Source organism: Carcharhinus amblyrhynchos, chromosome 23 (genome assembly GCF_965287045.1).
Source record: "Carcharhinus amblyrhynchos chromosome 23, sCarAmb.v2.hapA, whole genome shotgun sequence".
Lineage (NCBI taxonomy): Eukaryota > Metazoa > Chordata > Chondrichthyes > Carcharhiniformes > Carcharhinidae > Carcharhinus > Carcharhinus amblyrhynchos.
The window spans coordinates 8958866-8975013 of record NC_137346.1 but is presented as its reverse complement, the minus strand read 5'-3'; the positions used below and the strand labels follow the sequence as shown (position 1 = coordinate 8975013).

Sequence of the window (16148 nt, the reverse complement as noted above, 5' to 3'; positions counted from 1 at the left end):
TTGCAGGTCTTTGGTCGGGACTGTTTATTTGTGTTGTTGTACAAACAGTCTTCTTTATAATTGTGATTGCTAAAATGAACTGGAATAAAGTATCTGACCAGGTGAGTGCAGCTCACAGAGGTTAGTAATGACATCAGTATGGAGGTTTCCACCGCTCTTTCTATTCTCTGCTTTCCATTGCCTTCCCTGCAGCTCAATATCACCTTCCCTCACTCACCCCCCTCCTCCCCCCTCCCCTCCTCTCCCCTCCCGTCCCCTCCTCTCCCCTCCCGTCCCCTCCTCTCCCCTCCCGTCCCCTCCTCACCCCCTCCCCTCCTCACCCCCTCCCCTCCTCACCCCCTCCCCTCCTCCCCTCCTCCCCCTCCCCCCCTCCTCCCCCTCCTCCCCCTCCCCCTCAATCCTCCCCTCCTCAATCCTCCCCTCCTCAATCCTCCCCTCCTCAATCCTCCCCTCCTCAATCCTCCCCTCCTCAATCCTCCCCTCCTCCCCCCTCCCCTCCTCACCCCCTCGCATCCTCAGCACCCCCCCCCTCCTCACAGGAGGCGGTGGTATCATCACTGATTTTTGCTTTGATTTATTATTCATCAAATCATTGAATCTCTACAGTGCAGAAGGAGGTCAAGTCTGCACCGACCACAAACTCACCCAAGTTCTACCACACCTCTACCCTAGCTAATCCCCCTGACACTAAAGGGCAATTTAGCATGGCCAATGAACCTAACCCACACATCGTTAGAGTGTGGGAAGAAAACGGAGCACCCAGAGAAAACCCATGCAGACACGGGGAGAATGTGCAAATTCAACACAGTGACCCAAGGCCAGGACTGGAATCGGGTCCCTGGTGCTGTGTTGCAGCAGTGCTAACACTTATTGTCACATGTATTAGTATGTAGTGAAAGATGTTGTTCCTTGCTCACTATACAGACAAAGCAATGTTGTTCATTGAGTACGTGGGCGAGAAGGAAAGGAGAGAGTGCAGAATGTAGTGACAGTCATAACTAGGAAAGATCAACTTAATATCAGGTAGATCCATTCAAAAGTCTGATGGCAGCGGTGAAGAAGCTGTTCTTGAATCAGTTGATATATGATCTCAGACTTATGTATCTTTTTCCTGATGGAAGAAGGTGGAAGAGAGAATGTCCGGGGTGTGTGGGGTCCTTAATTATGCTGGCTGCTTTACCGAGGCAGCGGGAAGTGTAGACAGAGTCAAAGAACAAAGAACAAAGAACAACACAGCACGGGAAACAGGCCCTTCGGCCCAATGAGCCCGCGCCGCCGTCCCATTGTCTCAGTGACCTATTCATGATTTTAGTCTACGCCTAATGTGCGAGGATCAGGGAGGTCCAATATAGGGACAATTTGTTACCCAATCAATCAGCCTAAAAGCGCATCTTTGGGATGTGGGAGGAAACCGGAGCACCCGGAGGAAACCCACGCAACCACGGGGAGAACGCGCAAACTCCCACAGACACAGGCCCAAATCCATGTGTCCGCACAGCAACAGAGATAGTCTCTGAGCTGTCATGTTGCCCTCGAGATGGTCCAGTTTAAGCACACTAACGACATGAAGCAATAGGCAACTCCCGAAGCAACATCCAAGAGCAGCCCACTACAACCTGCCGCATGCATGCCCCTTGCTGGTCAACAAGGTGGACTTAAATGCCTGTGGAGACAAAAAATTCATTATTAAACAGGCAAAGACTGTAACATCCCTGAGGCAAAAACGTATTCCCAAGCCTACAATGTTTAGTAAGGCCTGCTATATCCCCCTATATGTAGACCGCTCATGTGGCTATCTAAGTGACTCTTAAACAACCCTAGCGTGCCTGCTTCCACCACCTTACTCGGCAGTGCATTCCACACCCCCACTACCCTTTGCGTGAAAAACTGCCCTCTAATATTTGTCTTATACCTAGCCCCCCTCACCCTAAGCCCGTGACCCCTCGTTCTATCCATTTCTAATAGCGGAAAAAGCTTACCACCATTTACTCTATCTATCCCCTTCATAATCTTATAAACCTCTATTAGATCCCCCCTCAGCCGACGTCTCTCAAGGGAAAACAGCCCAAGTTCGTTCAATCTTTCCTCGTAAGCCAGCCCTTCCATACCAGGCAGCATCCTGGTAAATCTCCTCTGCACTCTCTCCAGGATCTCTACATCCTTCCGGTAGTACGGCGACCAGAACTGGACGCAGTACTCCAAGTGAGGCCTAACCAACGTTCTATACAACTGCAACATCAGACTCCTACTCTTATATTCTATACCCCTTCCTATGAAGGCTAACATACCATTTTTTTTTATCCTCCTTATCAACTGTAACACTGTCAATTCTACTCCCCTGCAACCCAGTGTCCTCCTCAGCTATATCCATGTCCCCCTGCGTGATGGGATGCGTCAATGGATGGGAGGCTGGTTTGCGTGAAGGACTGGGTTACGTTCACCATCCTTTGTAGTTCCTTGCAGTCTTGGACAGAACTGGAGCTATACCAACCTGTGATACATCCAGAAAGAATGCTTTCTAGGTGCATCTGTAGAAGTTGGTGAGAGTCGTAGCGGACATGCCAAATTTCCTTAGTCTCCTGAGAAAGTCAAAGCGTGGGTAGGCTTTCTTAACTATAGTTTCGGCATGGAGGGACCAGGGCTGGTTGTTGGTGATCTGGACACCTAGAAACGTGAAGTTTTTGACCATTTCCACTTCATCCCTATTAATGTAGACAGGGACATGCTCTCCACTATGCACCCTGAAGTTGACGGCTGTCTCCTTCATTTTACAAATTGGACGAGTATATCAAAGACCCAGGATAATACTCTGGGGACTTGGGTTCGAATCTCACCCCAGCAGATGGTGAAATTTGAATTGAATTAAAATCTGGAATTAAAAGACTTCAAAGCCATTGTTAATTCTCGTTTTTAAAAAAACCTGGTTCATTAATGCGCTGTGGGGAAGGAAATCTGTCATCCTTACCTGGTGTGGACTACACATGACCTCCAGAGCCACAGCAATGACTCTTGGATGTCCTCAGGCAACTAGGGACGGGCAATAAATGCTGATGTGAAGGGGCAAACCCCAAAAGCTTGCGAGTTTACTATCAAATAAATCGGTTGGACTTAAACCTGGTGTTGTCAGACCTCTTACAATAAGTGCTGGCCAGCCAGTGATGCCCACAGCCCATGAAAGAATTTTAAAAAGCTAAGAAACCCATCCATTCGCATCAAACCCCGTCCAGGGGGAAATTTCCCTCAAAGTTCCCATGATATGAATATAGTCTTTATTTATCTGTGGGAACTATAGGCCTTTACAATAGATAAAATATACAGTTAGAACAAACATAACTCATAACCAGTGGTATACTGTTTAGTCAATCTCGCTCTGTCTAACTCATTTATAAATCATTTTGTTATCTTCAGTTGTCACGATGTAGTTTCAGGCTCTGGCCTCTGAGCTGCGCTGTGCAGCAAATTAATGCAGTCAGAAGTCTCACTACACCAGGTTAAAGTCCAACAGGTTTATTTGGTGGTAAACACCACTAGCTTTCAGAACGCTGTTTCTTCATCAGTTGAACAGAGAGTTCTGATCACAAACAGGGCATATAAAGGCGCACACAATTTACAGAATACTGATTAGAATGCAAGTCTTTACAACTAATCAAGTCTTAAAGGTACAGATAGTGTGAGTGGAGATAGCATTAGGCACAGGTTAAAGAGATGTGTATTGTCTCCAGACAGGACAGTAAGTGAGATGTTGCAAGTTCAGGCAAGTCATGGGGGTTACAGATAGTGTGACATGAACCCAAGATCCCGGTTGAGGCTGTCCTCATGTGTGCAGAACTTGGCTCTCAGTTTCTGCTCAGTTGAAGGTGATGTGGAGATGCCAGTGTTGGACTGGGGTAAAGACAGTAAGAAGTCTCACAACACCAGGTTAAAGTCCAACAGGTTTATTTGATAGTAAACCCACAAGCTTTCGGAAATGGTTTCCCTTTGTCAGGTGTGTGGAAGTTTCTGATCAGAGAAGGACAGATAAAAACACACACAGCTTACAACCGACTGGCCCATGTTCAACTGCTGTTCACATGGAACCCTTCTCCACTGTATGTCTGCATTGTCTTCACCTGTAAGACTTGAATAACAGGTTAGCTGGAAAGACTTGCATTCTAATCAGTATGTTGTAAACTGTGTGTGTCTTTATCTGCCTCTCTCTGATCAGAAACTTCCACACACCTGACGAAGGGAAACCATTTCCAAAAGCTCTTGTGGGTTTACTATCAAATAAACCAGTTGAAGGTGGCCATTCAGCCCTTTGAACCTATCCCATCATTCAAATAGATTCTGGCTGATCTGTATCTTGACTCCATCCACATAGTTTGATTCCACGTAGTTAAGTCCCTTGCCAAAATAAGACTCAGCTGTGAAACGTTATATATCGTTATATAAATATGATGGCACAGTGAGTTAGCACTGCTGCCTCACAGCGCCAGGGACCCGGGTTCGATCCCTGGCTTGGGTCACTGTCTGTGTGGAGTCTGCACATTCTCCCCGTGTCTGCGTGGGTTTCCTGCGGGTGCTCCGGTTTCCTCTCAAAGTCTGAAAGATGTGCTGATTGGCTATGTTAAAGTGCCTGTCTGTCTGTGTGGCTGTCCCTGGCGACAGACCCGTGACCTGTTCCGGGAATAGTTAGCTACAGAAACCGATGAAAGTCTGACCTATGCACTGTCAAGGGCGCAGAAACATTGAGAGATACGAACACACACACAAACATGAGAAATCAGGAATAGGCCATTGGCCCTTCAAGCCTGGTCCGTCATTCTGTGAGACCATGGCTGATCTGATAGTAATCCCCCGTTCCTAACCTTTCACCACCTCTTAATCAAGAGTCTTCCCTCTGTAGTGAAGAGCCATACAAAATATTTATTCAATTCATCTCCCATCTGGTTATTTGCCATTGTTAATTCCCAGTCATACTTTCCACAGGACCAACACTCACGTTCCTGACCCTGCCCTTTTTAAAATATTTCTATAGCTATTTCTAGCAAGCCTCTGCTGTACTCTATAAACTTTTCCCTCCCTATCCATCTTTTGGCTCTTCTTCACCACTTTTGAAGTTCTGTCCAATCTTTTGTGCAGGGAGGCGCTGGTCTAATGGTGTTATCGTTCGATTATTAATCCAGAAACTCAGCTAATGTTCTGGGGACTCAGGTTCGAATCCCGCCACAGCCAATGGTGGAATTTGAATTCACTAAGCAAAAATACTCTGGAATTAAGAATCTACCGATGACCATTGTCAATTATTGGAAAAGTCCTTTAGGGAAGGAAATCTGCCATCCTTACCTGGTCTGGCCTACTTGTGACTCCAGGTCCACAGTAAAGTTTATTTATTAGTGTCACACGTAGGGTTACATTAACACTGCAATGAAGTTACTGCAAAAATCCCCTAGTCGCCGCACCCTGGCACCTGTTTGGGTCCACTGGGCGATAATTAAGCACAGCCAATGCACCTAACCAGCACATCTTTCTGACTGTGGGAAAACGGAGCCCCCAAAGGAAACCCATGCAGGCATGGGGAGAACGTGCAGACTCCGCACAGACAGTGACCCAACCCAGGAATCGAAGCTGGGTTGGGACAGCAATGCTAATCACTGTGCCACTGTAACGTGGTTGACTCACAACTGCACTCAGGCAACCAGGGATGAGCAATAAATCTGGCCAGCCAGCAACACCCATGTCCCATGAATGAATCAAAAAAATCCTATTTGCCCAGTGGCTGTGGAAAGTGATACAGGAGTCGCTGTAAATTGTATAAAGTCACTTTCCTTCTCCTTTTAACTGAGAATGTGTGTTCTTTTCGAAGGCGATGGTTAATGCAGGCATGAAGATCACCGTGGACACCACTTGCACTCCTTCGAATCCTCAGATTGAGGACATTTCAACAGGTATGAAGAATACAATGTGAACTTTCCGTTCAGGTATTCACAGAATCCTAAAATCCCTACAGTGCAGAAAGAGACCATTCAGCCCATCGAGTCTGCACTGACAATAATCCCACCCAGGCCCTATCCCTGTAACCCCACGTATTTACCCTGCAAATCCCCCTGACAATTAATGGCCAATCCACCTAACCTGCACATCTTTGGACTGTGGGAGGAAACTGGAGCACTCGGAGGAGACCCACGCAGACACGGGGAGAATGTGCAAACTCCACACAGACAGTGACCCAGAGGCAGAGAGTGGGGGTCAATGGGTGCTATTCGGATTGGCGGATGGTGACCAGTGGCGTGCCCCAGGGGTCGGTGCTGGGGCCTCAGCTATTTACCATTTATATAGATGATCTGGAGGAGGGAACCGAGTGTAGGGTGTCGAAATTTGCTGATGACACCAAAATTGGTGGAAAGGCAAATTGTGCGGAGGGTGGGGAGAGTCTACAGAAGGATCTAGATAGGCTGGGCGAATGGTCCAGGAAATGGCAAATGGAATTTAATGTTGGCAAGTGCAAGGTGGTCCACTTTGGTAGGAAGAATGGTAGGATGGATTATTAATTACATGGAGAAAAACTGCAGCAGGCGACGGTGCAGAGGGACCTCGGGGTCCTTGTGCATGAGTCGCAAAAACCCAGCCTGCAGGTGCAGCAAGTGGTCAGGAAGGCGAATGGGATGCTGGCCTTCATCGCGAGGGGGATTGAATATAAAAGTAGGGAGGTCTTGCTGCGGCTGTATAGGGCATTGGTGAGGCCGCAGCTGGAGTACTGTGTGCAGTTTTGGGCGCCGTACTTACGCAAGGATATTTTAGCCTTGGAGGGAGTGCAGAGGAGGTTTACTAGGCTGATACCAGAGTTGAGGGGGTTGAACTATGAGGAGAGGCTGAATAGATTAGGCTTGTACTCGTTAGAGTTTAGAAGAATGAGGGGAGATCTCATTGAGACGTATAAGATGATGAATGGGATGGATAGGATAGAGGTGGAAAGACTCTTCCCACTCAAAAAAGACAGTAGGACTAGGGGGCACAGCCTCAAGATAAAGAGGGGGCGGTTTAGAACAGAGTTGAGGAGGAACTTCTTCACTCAAAGGGTGGTGAATCTCTGGAATTCTCTGCCCGTTGAAGTGGTGGAGGCTGCCTCGCTAAATATTTTTAAGATGCGGGTTGATGGGTTTTTGATAAGAGAGGGGATTAAGGGTTATGGGGAGAGGGCGGGAATGTGGAACTGAGCCACGACAGATCAGCCATGATCTTATTGAATGGCGGGGCAGGCTCGAAGGGCTAGTTGGCCTACTCCTGCTCCTATTTCTTATGTTCTTATGACCCAAGGTCGGAATCGAACCCTGGTTCCTGGTATTGTGAGGCAGCAGTGCTAACCACTGCACCACCTTGCCGCACCTTAAATTCAACCATGTTGGGATTTGAACCCATGTCACCGGAGCATTAGTCTGGGACCTCCTGATTACTAACCCAATGACATTACCGCTACACCACCGCCTTGCAGTTTTGCGAGCAGTCCAATAACTCTTTGATTTTTGGACTGGTGTAAAAGGTCACAGGAACTCGGCGCACGCTGAATCTAATTTGCACTTCAAATTCCGAGACCCTTTCTGTGGGGTACGTTGATTTTGGAGTGAATTGGATCAAGGAAACCAGCACAAACAGAATGAGAATGCTGCCCTCGATGCCAACCTGTGCCATCATTGTTCACCGCAATCAGATAGAGGCTGTAACTATGCCCTGTTGTATTAGTGTCCATTGATAGATGGGGCAAATCTACCAACAACACTACCCTCTTTAGAAGGGGAGTTTGGCTGGGATGCCAGCTGTGTTGGTCGTGATGGCGACGGTGCTCCCATAAACCGCTGTGAAATGGGCACAGCTCAAAATTGTCAGCCAGTAACATTGCGACAGCGTATATGCATTGGGTGTGTTTAGTGAGTATTCTTCACCCAGTCTGCTCACTGGGAGATTGACGTAATCAGATGGACTCCTTCGGCCGGGGCATTGAGTACAAGGGCGGGGAAGTAATGTTGCAGCTGTATAAAACCTTGGCTAGGCCACACTTGGAGTACTGAGTGCAGTTCCGGTCGCCACACTATCAGAAGGACATGGAAGCTGGAGGTAGAGGGCGTAGGTTTAAAGTGAGAGAGGAGAGATACAAAAGGGTCCAGAGGGGCAATTTTTTCACACAAAGGGAGGTGAGTGTCTGGAACAAGGTAGTAGTAGAGGCGGGTACAATTTTGTCTTTTGGACAGTTACATGGGTAAGATGGGTATAGAGGGATATGAGCCAAACACGGGCAATTGTGACTAGCTTTGTGGTAAAAACTGGACAGAATGGACAAGTTGGGCCAAAGTTTCTATGCTGTAAACCTCTATGACTCTTTAAGCTTTGGCAAGAGTGCCTGGTCTTGAGGCCATTGGCTATGAAGAGAGGTTGAATAAACTGGGACTGTGAGGCTGAGGGGAGACCTAAAACATTATGAGAGCCATAGACAGGGTGGAAGTCAGAGGCTTTTTCCCAGGGTCGATTACAGGGGAATATAGGTTCATGATGAGAGGGGAAAATTTAAGGGAGATGTGTGGGGGAAGATTTTTGTGCAGAGTGTGGTGGGTGCCTGGAAGGCACTGCCAGAGGAGATGGTGGAAGCGGGCACATTGGCAACATTTAAGAGGCATCTGGATGGGTACGTGAATAGGGAGGGAATAGAGGGATACGGACCGAGTACGGTTTTTTATTATAGTTAGGGCATCACGATCGGCATGGGCTTGGAGGGGCCGAACGGCCTGTTCCTGTGCTGTACGGTTCTTTGTTCTTTTACAACTGGCCTGATTTTAATTACCAGCCAATCTAAATTGTCCACCAGGCAGGGAAGGTCCAAACTACCCTGCGTATCTTTTCAAGTAAACTGCGTAGACACCAGGATGACACTGGGTGATATGCAGCCTTGGAGAGGGATAGCTCTGGCTGTGGAGGCACTTATTCCTCATCTTAACAGCTCTTTGCCTGTAATTTATGATGCAGTTTTACACTCTGCAATATGAAAATCACTGAGCAAAACTCAAGGAAATAAAGCATTTCGTAAAACCAGTCCAATTTTGGATGTAGTCTGCGTGCAGATGGTGCTTGATACTTGGCAAGGCTGCATCACCCACCAGGTAATTTTCACAGGATTTTAGGGGGGGCCAGTGGCATTGTCACTCGACAATTAATCTAGAGGTCAGTGTGATGGCACAATGGTTAGCTCTGCTGCCTCACAACGCCAGGGACCCGGGTTCGATTCCTGGCTTGGGTGACTGTCTGTGTGGAGTTTTGCATGTTCTCCCCATGTCTGCATGGGTTTTCCTCCAGATGCTCCAGTTTCCTTCCCACACTCCAAAGATGTGTGGGTTAGATGGATTGGCCGTGCTAAATTGACCCTTAGTGTCAGGGGGATTAACAGGGTAAGTACATGGGGTTACAGGGATAGGGCCTGGGTGGGGTTGTGGTCGGTGCTGACTGGATGGGCTGAATGGCCTCCTCCTGCACTGAAGGGATGCTATGATCTATGACTTAGGGTAATACTCTGGGGGCCCAGGTTCGAATCCCACCACAGCAGATGGTGAGCAGAAGGATCTAGATAGGCTGGGCGAATGGGCCAGGAAATGGCAAATGGAATTTAATGTTGGCAAGTGTGAGGTGGTCCACTTTGGTAGGAAGAATGGTAGGAAGGACTATTACTTACGGGGCGAAAAACTGCAGCAGGCGACAGTGCAGAGGGACCTCGGGGTCCTTGTGCATGAGTCGCAAAAACCCAGCTTGCAGGTGCAGCAGGTGGTCAGGAAGGCGAATGGGATGCTGGCCTTCATAGCGAGGGGGATTGAATATAAAAGTAGGGAGGTCTTGCTGCAGCTGTATAGGGCATTGGTGAGACCGCAGCTGGAGTACTGTGTGCAGTTTTGGGCGCCGCACCTGCGCAAAGATATTTTGGCCTTGGAGGGAGTGCAGAGGAGGTTTACTAGGCTGATACCGGAGTTGAGGGGGTTGAGCTATGAGGAGAGGCTGAATAAACTAGGCTTGTACTCGTTAGAGTTTAGAAGAATGAGGGGAGATCTCATTGAGACATATAAGATGATGAATGGGATGGATAGGATAGAGGTGGAGAGACTCTTCCCACTCAAAAAAGACAGTAGGACTAGGGGGCACAGCCTCAAGATAAAGGGGAGGCGGTTTAGAACGGAGTTGAGGAGGAACTTCTTCACTCAAAAGGTGGTGAATCTCTGGAATTCTCTGCCCGTTGAAGTGGTGGAGGCTGCCTCGCTAAATATTTTTAAGAAGCGGGTTGATGGGTTCTTGGTAAGAGAGGGGATTAAGGGTTATGGGGAGAGGGCGGGAAAGTGGAACTGAGCCACGACAGATCAGCCATGATCTTATTGAATGGCGGGGCAGGCTCGAAGGGCTAGATGGCCTACTCCTGCTCCTATTTCTTATGTTCTTATGTTCTTAAATTCAAATTCACTAAAAATCTGGAATTAAAATGTCTAACTCTGACCAAGAAAGCATTGTTGATTGTTGGAAAAACCCATCTGGTTCACTAATGTCCTTTAGGGAAGGAAATCTGCCTTCCTTACCTAGTCTGGCCTACATGTGACTCCAGAGCCTTGGCAATGTGGTTTGATTTTAATGGTGACATGATGGCACAGTGTTTAACGCTGTTGTCTCACAGCACCAGGGACCCATGTTCAATTTCAGACTTGGGTGTCTGTGCTGCCATTTGCACATTCTCCCCATGTCTGGGTGGGTTTCCTCCTGGTGCTCTGGTTTCCTGGCACAGTCCAAAAATGTGCAGGTTAGGTTGATTGGGCATGCTCAATTATCCCTTAGTGTCCAAAGATGTGTGGGCTAGGTTAAACTGACCCTAGTTTCAGGGGATTAGCAGGGTAAATATGTGCGTTACAGGCATAGGGCCAGGGTGGGAATGTCGTTGATGCAGACTTGATGGGCTGAATGGCCTCCTTCTGCATTTTGAAGGTTCTACATTCTATGTTCTATGATTGGCCATGCTAAATTGTCACTTATTGTTTGGGGGATTAGCAGAGTAAATAGATGAAGTTTTATGGGATAGGGCCAGGGTGACTCAATGGGCCAAATGGTCTCCTTCTGCACCGTAGGATTCTAAAGGGGATGGGCAATAAATGCTGGCCCAGCCAGCGATGTCTGCGTCCCATGAATGATTAAACTGTATTTGAGTCTCCAAGCTCCTGCAATCACTTTGCTCCATCATATCTTTCACTGAGATTTTCCCTTCCAGGACTGCATGCAGAGGACCCTGCTGTCATTGTGTTAACCAACCTTAGCCAAGTGGAGAGTATCACGGACACAGAACAGCTGAGAGAAGAGGCAGCTGCGCTGGAAATCGGAGTCACCATCGTCGGAGAAATCCTGTCCACAAAACAACTAATTCTCCGTCGTGGTCTAGCCTTCCTTTCGGGACCACTTATACTGGCCATTGGACTGGCGATACAATTAACCATTGCACAGCACACGTAGACCCTCGATACATGATGCCGAGAAACGCAGGGATCAAAGTGACATTCTGCAGCATGGGAGGAGTGGCCAGTGGATACCAAGCAGTCTGAAGAAAAAGGGTCATATTGGACGCGACGCATCAACTCTTGTTTCTGTCTCCACGCACGCTACCAGACCTGCTGAATTTTCCCAGCACTTTCTGTTTTTTATTTGGATAACAAGAGGCCACTGTTCACTTGGGACATCAGTGTGTAGAGGGAATGTCCGATCTCCTTCCAGCTATCTAATAAATGGAGTAGCCTTGGCAACGTGTAGGCAGTTCACAACCCATAAAAGAACCAAAGGTATCCACATTCTGAATTAACAGGGATTTGTTGATAGCACAACTCCAGAAACTTGATGGTTTTATAGGTGTATAGATTAAATAGAGTATCATTAGTAATAACTATTGATAAATAACAAATTAGAAAAAAGTCATGCCCAAATTTGATTTCCCTTAAGTACTATTAAGCCTATAGAATCCTAGAGTTGTCTCAGGGTTCTGTAACCAATTTCTAACCATCTAAATACCAGGTCCAAGGAGGTAGAATAATGCAACATGACACCATGGGCACACTTATTAGATGTTAACAGGCATTCTAGGTACTAGCTCACCTGTAGGTCAAATGAAACACTTCAGCATGTAATGCACAATGTATTATTCTGCTTTTAAGGTGGAACTGTTTTTGAGCTGGTCTCCCGTCTTCAGGCTACAAAGTCCAATTGTGGTAGATTACAGAGACGCTCAATGCTATTGGTGTGGAAACTGACAGGGGCTTGTAAGTTTCTGGCTGTAGGTCGGAAGACGACAGCACAATGTAACTTTGAAGGGGGGGATTGAACCTTAAACCTTGCGAATCTGAGGCAAAGCTATTCCCAGCTGCACCAAAAAACACTTGGCAATAAGCTGTTGTGTGTTCGCTGATTTATTGTACATTTTACATATTTGATTTACTTCAGAACAGTACAGAGATGAGACTAGTTAAGTCTACAACAAGTTTATTTTCAGTACTTTAAAATAGCCCTTCAATTACAAGATATCTCCATGCACATCTAGAGCTCAGGTCCCATAGATGTTGCTCTTTCTCTGGTAGCTCATATTTACTTTAGCTCTCAAAGGCTCCACATAGGCTTAAGCAATCAAGGATAGTGAACATAACTCAGTGAACAGGTTAACATAATCAAACAAAGATCAATCAAACAATTAAACACTGCAAAATCCTGGACAGTATGTCAGTCTGAAGAAGAAAAAGACTGATCTTCCAAGTTGGACCAATGGGTCAGAATGTTCTAGAGAAAATTTGCATTAGCCATCCTTTGCTGAAGATTGTGGAGTAATAAGATTGTAAACCTGAGTAAATTAACTAAATAATGAATTAAAATAATTACCAATGTGAATACAATTCATGATGGCATTTCTCAGGGATCAACACCCTACGGTAAGACTACCAAATGTGTTTTGGAGATAAGACTACATTATCATTATAATAATCATTCTTTCTCCAACGTGTTTTCCATTGGGTCACACGTGCTGTCAAAAATTTGAGTGTATCACAGAGTTTTATTTTGGATGGTGCCTTTCTATAAGAAATATGTTTTTTTTTAATAGAATGTTTCTTACTGAATGCTAATCACAACGCAGCAAACAATAAATAAAGTCAAGTCCTCACTGATCGAAGACTTGCCAGGATTCATTCCTTCTCTGCAGGTGCCAGCAATGCTTTTCATGTGAACTGTGGGTTTGTTGATATGCCCCAGTGTGAAGGGGCCTGCGTGTACAATTTCTCCAACAGAACATCAGAATAAAGTAAATTTACTGATTGGTGAGTTTTGATTCAAATTCCTGATTCTAATTGTCCCACGATCGCTTGCCCTTCCTTCAGCTCCAATCACCTGAAGCTTTGGAGAACCCTTCTTAAATATCTCACCTCCCATCTCTCTTCATTTAAGACTCTTTGACATCTATCTCTTAAGCCAAGCTTCTGCTCACTTGATCCAATATCTCCTTAAGTGTCTCAGTCTCAAATATTGTTTGCAAAAGGACAATTTCCCCTTAGGTAGAGCTAGAAGAAATAGATGGCAAGACTTGAAAGATGTCCCGGGGATATAGAGGCATTGAAATACAGGTTTAGCCACGATCATATTGAATAGTGGAGCAGGCTCGAAGGGACAAATGACCTTCTCCCACTCCTATTTCCTACGTTTCTAGGAAACCGCCTCGGATTAGGGCTGAGATGAGGAATAATTTCTCCACTCCAAGGATTGTGAAAATGCTTGGAATTCTCTATCCCAGAGAGCTGTGGATGCTCAGTCATTGAATGCATTCAAAACTGCAATCAATAAACTCCTGGGATCTAAAGAGGTAAATGGAAATGGAAATGGGGATCAGATAGGAAGCTGAGTGGAGATCAGAAAGCCATGCTCTTAGTTATTGATAGAGTATGGCCCATTCCCTCTATTTCTTAACTTTTTATGAATAAATGGATATTGTCTTCTGTAAAGACATAAAAATGACCTCCGAAGAAGGATCAGCGGACCCTCGAGCCTGCTCCATCATTCAATAAGATTGAAATGACTTTAATCAGGCAATTGAGGTGGGCTTGTCAGAATATGAGCTCCCTGATTAAGGGCCAAATTGATGGCACAATCAGGGAGCCTCTTGCCTTGTATTTAACCAGGCGTGTCAGTTCCTCTGGCACTCCGAGTGCGGGCTGCTCACTGAAAGCACTCCAGATGCTGGTGTCAGACTTGTAAATAAAGGGATTTTGGTGAAGGGACTTCTGTCTCCAGCAACTTATTCCAAAGATCATGGCTGATCTGATAGTCTTATGAGGAAAGGCTGAGGGACTTGAGGTTGTTTTCATTAGAAAGAAGAAGGTTGAGAGGTGACCTAATTGAGGCATACAAGATGATCAGAGGGTTAGATAGGGTGAACAGTGAGAGCCTTTTTCCTCAGATGGTGATGGCTAACAGGAGGGGACATAGCTTTAATTATAGGACGGATGTCAGAGGTAGGTTCTTTACTCAGAGGGTAGTAAGGGCGTAGAATGCCCTGTCTGCAGCAGTTGTGGACTCGCCAACTTTAAGAGCGTTCAAATGGTCAGTGGATAGGCATATGGATAATATTGGAATAGTTTAGGTTAGACGGTCATTAGATTGGTTCCACTGGTCGGCGCAACATCGAGGGCCGAAGGGCCTGTACTGCGCTGTAACGTTCTATGTTCTAAACTCAAACCTGCATCCCACCGACCCCCGATAACCTATCACCCGCTTGCTTACCAAGAATCTACCCATTTCTGCCTTGAATGTATTCAAAGATTCTGCTCCCATTGCCTTCTCAGGAAGAGAGTCCCAAAGACGCACAACACCCTAATAAACTCACGTTGTCTCATCTCTGTTTTAAATCGTTATTTTTAAACAGTGACTTCTGGTTCTAAAGTATTCTGGAGGAATGTATCCCATCAGAAATATCAGAGTAAAGAAAGAATAACTGTGAATACTGCAGGAGGGCAAATTCTGATTAATATCTGAGTTTAGATTGATTTGATTTGACTTCTTATTGTCACGTGTATTAACATACAGTGAATGGTATTGTTCCTTGCGCGCAAAACAGACAAAACATACCGTTCATAGTGAAGGAAAGGAGAGAGTGCAGAATGTGGTGTTACAGCCATAGCTAGGGTGTAGAGAAAGATCAACTTAATGCACGGTAAGTCCATTCAAAAGTCTGACAGCAGCAGGGAAGAAGCTGTTCTTGAGTCAGTTAGTACGTGACCTCAGACATTTGTGTCTTTTTCCAAACGGAAGAAGGTGGAAGGGAGAATGTCCAGGGTGCGTGGGGTCCTTAATTATGCTGGCTGCTTTTCCGAGACAGCGGGAAGTGTAGACAGAGCCAATAGATGGGAGGCTGGCTGCATTGTGTGTGTAGGAGAAGTGGACACAGGTAACATAGGGCAATTACACAATTCTTTAACATTGAGTAAAGAATTTCACAAAGAGTCAGAGAAGCAAAACCTCTGTAATCTTTTGGAAAGGATTGGGATGCTAGATTAACTGAGAGAGGGAGAGGGGAGCTGTAGGATCTTTCAAGCTGTATGAATTAAATTGGAGTGAATGGAAAAGACTAAGGGCTGGGTTGGATTGCTTCTCACAGTGTCAGTTGAGTGGTGATTCCATGGAGATGCCTATTTTGTAGATCATTACCAAGTGCACTATTCCACTTGGTCCCCTGCAGAGTTATGCACAGTTTTGGTTTCCTTACTTGAGGAAAGATATCGTGGCATTGGAGGCAGTTCAGAGGAGGTTCACTGGATTGATTCCAGAGATGAGGGGCTTCTTGTATGAAGAGAGATTGAACAGTGTAGCCGACACTCTCTGGAATTTAGTAGAATGAGGGGAGATCAAATTGAGGTTTACAAGATGATAAAAGTATGGATAGAGTAGATGTGGAGCAGATACTTCCTCTTGTGGGGCATTCTAGGACGAGAGCTCATAGGATAGAGCTGGCAAATTTAGAATGAGGAGAAACTACTTCCCCCAAAGGGTTGTGAACCTGTGGAATTCGCTACCCCAAAGTGCAGTGGTTGCTGGAACAGTGAGTAAATTTAAGGCAGAGTTACACAGATTTTTAC

At 46.1% G+C, this 16148-nt stretch overlaps 1 protein-coding gene across 1 annotated transcript in view; it reads left to right on the top strand.

Annotated features, from left to right (window-relative positions):
• Window positions 1–13307, top strand: part of LOC145357385 (multidrug and toxin extrusion protein 1-like) — a 59914-nt gene extending 46607 nt beyond the window's left edge. Inside the window, exons 15-17 of the mRNA XM_080210704.1 lie at window positions 7–101; window positions 5846–5927; window positions 11261–13307. Of these exons, the coding sequence (XP_080066830.1) occupies window positions 7–101; window positions 5846–5927; window positions 11261–11499 (416 nt within the window). The 3' untranslated portion in view covers window positions 11500–13307. The remainder of the gene's footprint in view (window positions 1–6; window positions 102–5845; window positions 5928–11260) is intronic.
• Window positions 13308–16148: the final 2841 nt, after the last annotated feature.